This window comes from Carlito syrichta, unplaced genomic scaffold (genome assembly GCF_000164805.1).
Source record: "Carlito syrichta isolate Samal-C Ts95f unplaced genomic scaffold, Tarsius_syrichta-2.0.1 Scaffold307028, whole genome shotgun sequence".
Lineage (NCBI taxonomy): Eukaryota > Metazoa > Chordata > Mammalia > Primates > Tarsiidae > Carlito > Carlito syrichta.
In genome coordinates this window covers 475,545-481,806 of record NW_007251124.1, presented here as the reverse complement: position 1 = coordinate 481,806, position 6,262 = coordinate 475,545, and the positions used below count along the sequence as shown (strand labels likewise).

At 42.9% G+C, this 6,262-nt stretch overlaps 1 protein-coding gene across 2 annotated transcripts in view; it reads right to left on the bottom strand.

Moving 5' to 3' along the window:
- Positions 1 to 2,214: 2,214 nt before the first annotated feature.
- GPX5 (glutathione peroxidase 5) overlaps positions 2,215 to 6,262 on the bottom strand; it is a 12,826-nt gene continuing 8,778 nt past the window's right edge. Inside the window, exons 3-5 of one of the 2 annotated variants that reach the window (XM_008063779.1) lie at positions 5,050 to 5,167; positions 4,513 to 4,612; positions 2,215 to 2,421 (exon numbers count right to left, since the gene is read on the bottom strand). In XM_008063779.1, coding sequence (XP_008061970.1) covers positions 2,215 to 2,421; positions 4,513 to 4,612; positions 5,050 to 5,167 — 425 coding nt within the window. The remainder of the gene's footprint in view (positions 2,422 to 4,512; positions 4,613 to 5,049; positions 5,168 to 6,262) is intronic. The other variant, XM_021715379.1, reaches the window with a different exon arrangement.

The following is a 6,262-nucleotide window of genomic DNA, read 5'->3' as shown; positions in this document are numbered from 1 at the left end:
TTGATCCCTTGTTTATGCTATCTGTCACAACAATCCTGTCATTTCTACCATATTTAATGTGAGTAATTTCTTTTTCCAAACAGGCGCCATCCTAACAGTGTGTTGAGTTCTTGCTAGTGTGCAAAAATTCTGTATTTGGGGGAAGTGTTCCCATATCAATGAACTCTTCTTATCAAACTTTTTTTTTTAAGTAGGAGTCTTACTCTATCTGAAGGGTGGAGTGCAGTGGCATGGCTCACCTTCCACCCGCTGCGTGCCACCACACCTCACTAATTTTTTTGATTTATTGTCGAGATGAGGTCTTGTCAAGTTGCCCAGGCAGGTCTTGAACCCCTGGACTCAGGCAATCATCTTACCTCTGCCTCCCAAAGTGCTGGGATTACAGGTGTGAGCCACCACACCCAGCTCCTTCTCTAACTTTATGTTGCACTTCTTTTGTTCAGGAACTCTAAGAATCTAGTTCCATATGGGGCAGATGCTGCATGAGTGACAGAGGCACATCATGTTTGGCAGGACAGAATCATCTACAGTAATAAGGAGGGGTGAGCCACTTAAAGTTTCAAGGGTCCTGGGAAATTCAAGGATTCGGATATTCTGATACGTCAAAACAGGTATCTCTATCCAATATCTCATGATTCTATTCTTTTCCAATCAAGGCGGTGACCTTGGCATAAAAAACAATCTACGTTAGGAAGTCAACTTCCTTTGGTGTTCTATATTCTATTCCTATGATTAAGTCTTGAACCTGAACCTGAGTTTTTTGTGCCCTTGAGTTACAGGATTGGAGAGGTTTTTTTGTTTGTTTTTTGTTTTGAGTTGGTCTCACTCTGTCACCCAGACTGGAGTGCAGTGGCCGCTCCCGGCCACCGCAGCCTCAACCTGCTGGGCTCCGGTGATCCTTCCGCCTCAGCCTTCCGAGTAGCTAGAACTATAGGAGTGTGCTACCACGCCCAGCTAATTTGTGATTTATTGTAGAGGTGAGGTCTCACCAAGTTGCCCAGGCGGGTCTCGAACCCTCAGGCTCAGGCAATCCACTCACCTCAGCCTCCCAAGGCACGGGATTACAGGCTGAGCCACCGAGCCCGGCTGGAGAGGTTTTTTAAAAATACAATCCCATAGAGGCATGCTTCCACACTTATCCTTTATTTAATGATATATCATCCTCAGCCTTAGTCTCTCCCTAAAACATCAATTTCCTCTAACAATGACCATCCAATTTTATTACCTTATGAGTACCATCCCCTTCGTGTTTCTCAAGCACTGGATACATCACATCTGTTAGAACATATTCCACCAAGACACCATACCAGCTCAGGTTTGGCAATATTTTAACAACTGCGCTGCTACTCTGTGCCAACGGTTATTTGTGTTCGACTCATTCCCTCATTATCAACCAGATGGTGAATAAGTCAAACCTCAAAAATCTCATCCTAGCATCTTCTCTCTCAGATCATTGTTTTGGTCCCAACAATTGCAGGTTGAGTTACCTGGAAAGTAGACTCTAAGATAGAGATTTGCATTTATAAAGTTTACTAGGGCATTACTCTTGTAAAGGAGTAACACTTGACTGGCAAAGAAGAGAAGCAGAATTTGTCAGAGGGAAAAATTGGACTGCAGTACAAGCACAAAAAGCCAGCAGCCTACTCTTGCCACTGGGATGGCCCTTCACAGTTGTCCTAAGTTGAGCAGTCAGGGCTTAACCTTTATACTCCTTATGGACCGAAATTGGATACAATTTTTGTCCTAGAAAGGACACAAACTTGGTCTGAGGCAACTCCTGAAGAGGGATGACAACTGAGAGTCATCAGGTGACAACATTCCAAATGCTATTTCTACACCTCTAGGTTTGAAAGAAAAGAAGGAGTCAGGATGTCTAGGGATGTTCTTCTTCAGGATACAATGGCAGATGACAGACTGAACCATTCTCATGGAAGGATAATTCTCCTTTGATGGATATGAGTGATTCAATTGATAACAGAGTTCTGGGGATTTAGGGTTTCCATTTTTTTTATTCTTCATTCACATACTACCGTGAGGAGAAATAGCAGTAGGCTTTCATACATAAATCCAGAGAGAGGGAACTTTGGCAATATGGAAGTGATTTAGTCAAGTGGAGGCCATTTAGGAAGAGAGTATATAGAAGATGGACTTTTTTTGTTTTAACTAGGTCATTAGGTGAGAAACAGGATGGCTCTTGCCCCTAATTGCATCTTCCTATGTAGTTTTGAATTGCTTCAGGTACTCCAGGATATCTGATTTGACTATGCTTACTGCAGTCCAGTGGGACCAGCGCATGACAGGGACTCCATCAGGCCCCACCAAAAACTTTTCAAAGTTCCAACGAATGTCATGAACTTTTATGGGTTCCCAGGAAATATATGTGAATGAGCCCAAAATCTCAGAGGGGTGAGGACAGGAATGCTGAAAAAAAGAAAAAACAATATTATTTCTATTCTGAGATGATCCAGGCTATTTTCACCCACAGCTAATTCACTCCCTCTTGTGCCTACATATTTTAATTTACTGTTATTCAACTAACAGTATGTTGTAAATATTATAGCAGTGAGAATGTCCATCATTAATAAAAAAAAACAAAACAGAAGCTGGCAAAGATGCAGAGAAAAGGGAACGCTTCTACACTGCTGGTGGGAATGCAAACTAGTTCAATCTCTATGGAAAACAGTGTGGTGATTTCTAAAAGAACTGGAAATTGAACTTCCATATGATCCAGTGATCCCCCTACTGGGAGTATACCTGAAGAAACTCAAATCATTCTATAAAAAGATACCTGCACACACATGTTTATTGCAGCACTATTCACAATAGCAAAAACATGGAACCAACTATACTGCCTATCGAATCTGGACTGGATAAAAAAAATATGTGGTACATATACATGATGGAATATTACACAGCCATAAAGAAAGACAAACTTAATGACTTCACAGTAATTTGAATGGATTTAGAGTCTATCATACTCAGTGATCTATCATAGAAACAAAGAACTTAGAAGCTCATGTTCTCACTCTTAAGCAGACCCTGAATATTTACCATAATACTATAAGAAAGGGATTGGCAGCAGCTGGAAACTGCCAGGGGAGGGAGAGGAGCACATAACATTAATAAAGGTACCTGATCTCAAATCGGGTGAAGTGGGGACCAAAGGGAGGCCCAAACTTTACCTATATGAAGACCACTTGTATAACTAATCCTGAATTATACCCCATATCTTTAAAAAAAATTATAGGCCAGGAGCAGTGGCTCAAGCCTGTAATTCCAGCACTTTGGGAGGCCAAGGTGAGAGGATTGCCTGAGACCAGGGGTTCGAGATCAGCTTGGGCATCTTAGTAGGACCTCGTCTCTACAGTAAATCAAAATATTAGCTGGGCATGGAGTGCATGCCTGTAGTTCCAGTTACTTGAAAGACTGAGGTGGAAGAATCACTTGAGCCCAGCAGATCGAGGCTGCCTCAGCCTTCCAAGTAGCTGGAACTACAGGCATGCGCCACCATTCCCTGCTAATATTTTGATTTACTGTAGAGATGAGGTCTCACCAAGTTGCCCAAGCTGGTCTCGAACCCCTGGTCTCAGGCAAGTCTCTCACCTCAGTCTCTCAAAATGCTGGGATTATAGGTGTGAGCCACCACACCTGGCCTGTTTTTTTTTTTTTTTTAATTTTTTATTTTTTTATAGAAATGAAGTCTTACCATTTTGCCCAGACTGGTCTTGAACCCCTGGGCTCAAGTAATCCTTTTTTGCCTCTGTTTCCCAGAGTGCTGGGGTTACAGGCATGATTCCCTGAGCCTGACCAGAAAAAAATGTTTAAGACACTACAATTTCATCATTTAATTTTAAAAGATCATTGGAGGAGTATATTGCATGTGGGTCATAATCTTTGAATAAAGGTCAGCCCTATAAGTTAGACGAGTTGAGTTTATAAAACCTTCCTTACACTGTTCTATTGTCTTCAACTTAGAACAAATAAATGTCTTAACATGGGGTACTCTTGTTCCACAGTCCAGCACTTAGGAACAAGTCACTCTGGGAAACTTTAGGGTCCTTTCAGTTCTGGCATTCACTATGTCTAAAAATCAGTTTCAAAAAAGGTGCCTACTACATTGTATCATACCTGCTGATTTCTAACTCTCTCTCTAGTATCAAAGGCAGGGATTCATCAAGGTAGAGACTATGCCTTTACTCATCTTTATATTATTATTTAGGTTGGCTTCTAGAGAGCAATCATTAAGTGTACCTTGAATGAGTGAATATATGTCAATGAGCAAAGAGGGTGGTCTCAGTAAAAGCTGCCACTCCCCACAACTCTCTCCAACACATAGAAGTAGAGCCCCGTAGATACTAACAGATTAAACCCACACCCGATGCTGATTTGGAGATTTCCTCCAAAAAGACCAATTCTACCTCTAGGTATGAGCCATTGGATCCATTTCCAGCACTCCAAATCTGTGCTAAATATTAAGGAAGAGGAAGAGGCTTATGCCAGAAATTCACTCACCTTCAAGAAGGTGAAGACTTTCTGTTCTTTCTCACCATTCACATTCCCTTTCTCAAAAAGCTGGAAATTAGGAACAAATCCTCCCCCTGGACGGACATACCTGCAATAAGCCATAATGTTCCCAGGAAGCTCCAGGATATGAGAGAAGGTTAAGATGACGCGCTAGGATTTCAGGTCATAAGAGAGGGCAGAAATAGGGAGATGCTGTAGATAGGGGTGGGGGAATAAGGCCTTTCCCCCCCCCTTTGAGCTCTGATTCACTTTATTTCTCTCTATCCCACAACCCATTTCTGTTACCCCATTAGTTCTATACTTTCTTTCTTTCAGAATCCATTCAAGTCTCAGCCAGGGATGAAGTGACAGTCTCTGGAAACTGTCAGACTTTCATCAGCGCGTAGGCTAAAGTTAAAATGGGCTTGCATTGTCCCCAAGCCTGTTAATCCACTGCCTCCCCAGGAAGTTCCAGAACTGGAAGGGCCTCTGGAGATGGAAAAAGGTAGACAGGGGCCTCCTATTGGATTTCAAGCAGGCACTTACTTGAGCCCAGGAAGAATCTCTGTGTTCTCTCCTGGTTCTTGCTTTCCAAATTGGTTGCAAGGAAAGCCCAGCACAACTAGGCCGAAGGGCTTCAGCTCCTCCTGAAGAGCATTTAGTTCTGGAGTTAGAGAAGGGACAACATATTGACCAGGTTAGAGAATCTGCCTTGTACAGGGATCTTTCACTTATCCATTTTACACAGAAGGAAACAGAGACCCAGGAAGGAATCAGAAAGACTGTTAGTGGTATAGTTGAAGTTAGATACCAGATCTTCAGACATGCACTCCAAAGTCCTTTATTATAATGCAGTTTTCCAACCCTGTAGCACATCAGAATCAGTTGAAGACCCTTCCTTAAAAATAGGGATTCCTAGCCCGGTGCCGTGACTCAGTCTGTAATCTTAGCACTTTGGGAGACCAAGGAGAGAGGATCGCCTGAGCCTGGGGGTTTGAGACCAGCTTGGGCAACTTGGTGAGACCTCATCTCTACAATAAATCACAAAAACTAGTCGGGCATGGTAGTGTGTGTCTGTAGTTCCAGTTACTTGGAAGGCTGAGGTAGAAGGACCATCTAAGCCCAGCAGATGAGGAAACTGAGAAACAATTGTTCATGTGGTGGCCACTGCACTCCAGCCTGAGTGATAAGAGTAAGACCCCAACTCAAAAAAACAAAAACAAAAACAGGGATTCCCACATCCCATTTCAGAGAATTTCTGTACTCTGAAATGGTGCTCAGTCATCTTTCTTATTCAAAAGTTCAGGCAATTTTTATTTAATTTTAATTTTTTTTTTCACTTGGAGTCTCACTTTGTTGTCCAGGCTGGAGTACAGTGGCATGCTCACAGCCACTGCAGCCTTGACCTGATGGGCTCAGGCAATGCTTCCGCCTCAGCCTTCCAAGTAGCTGGAACTACAGGCGTGCACCACCATGCCTGGCTGATTTTATGACTTAATGTAGAGATGAGATCTCGTCATGTAGCCCAGGCTTGTCTCGAACCTGTGGGCTCAAGCAATCCTCTCGCCTCGGTCTCCCAAAGTACTGGAATTGCATGCATGAGACACTGTGCCTGGCTGGCTATTTTTATTATTTTTTTAGTTAGAGTTTCACTCTGTTGAGTGTGTTAGCGTGTTCATGGCCACAGCAGCCTCGACCTGCTGGGCTCAGGTGATTCTTCTGCCTCAGCCTTCCAAGTAGTTGAAACTACAGGCACCAC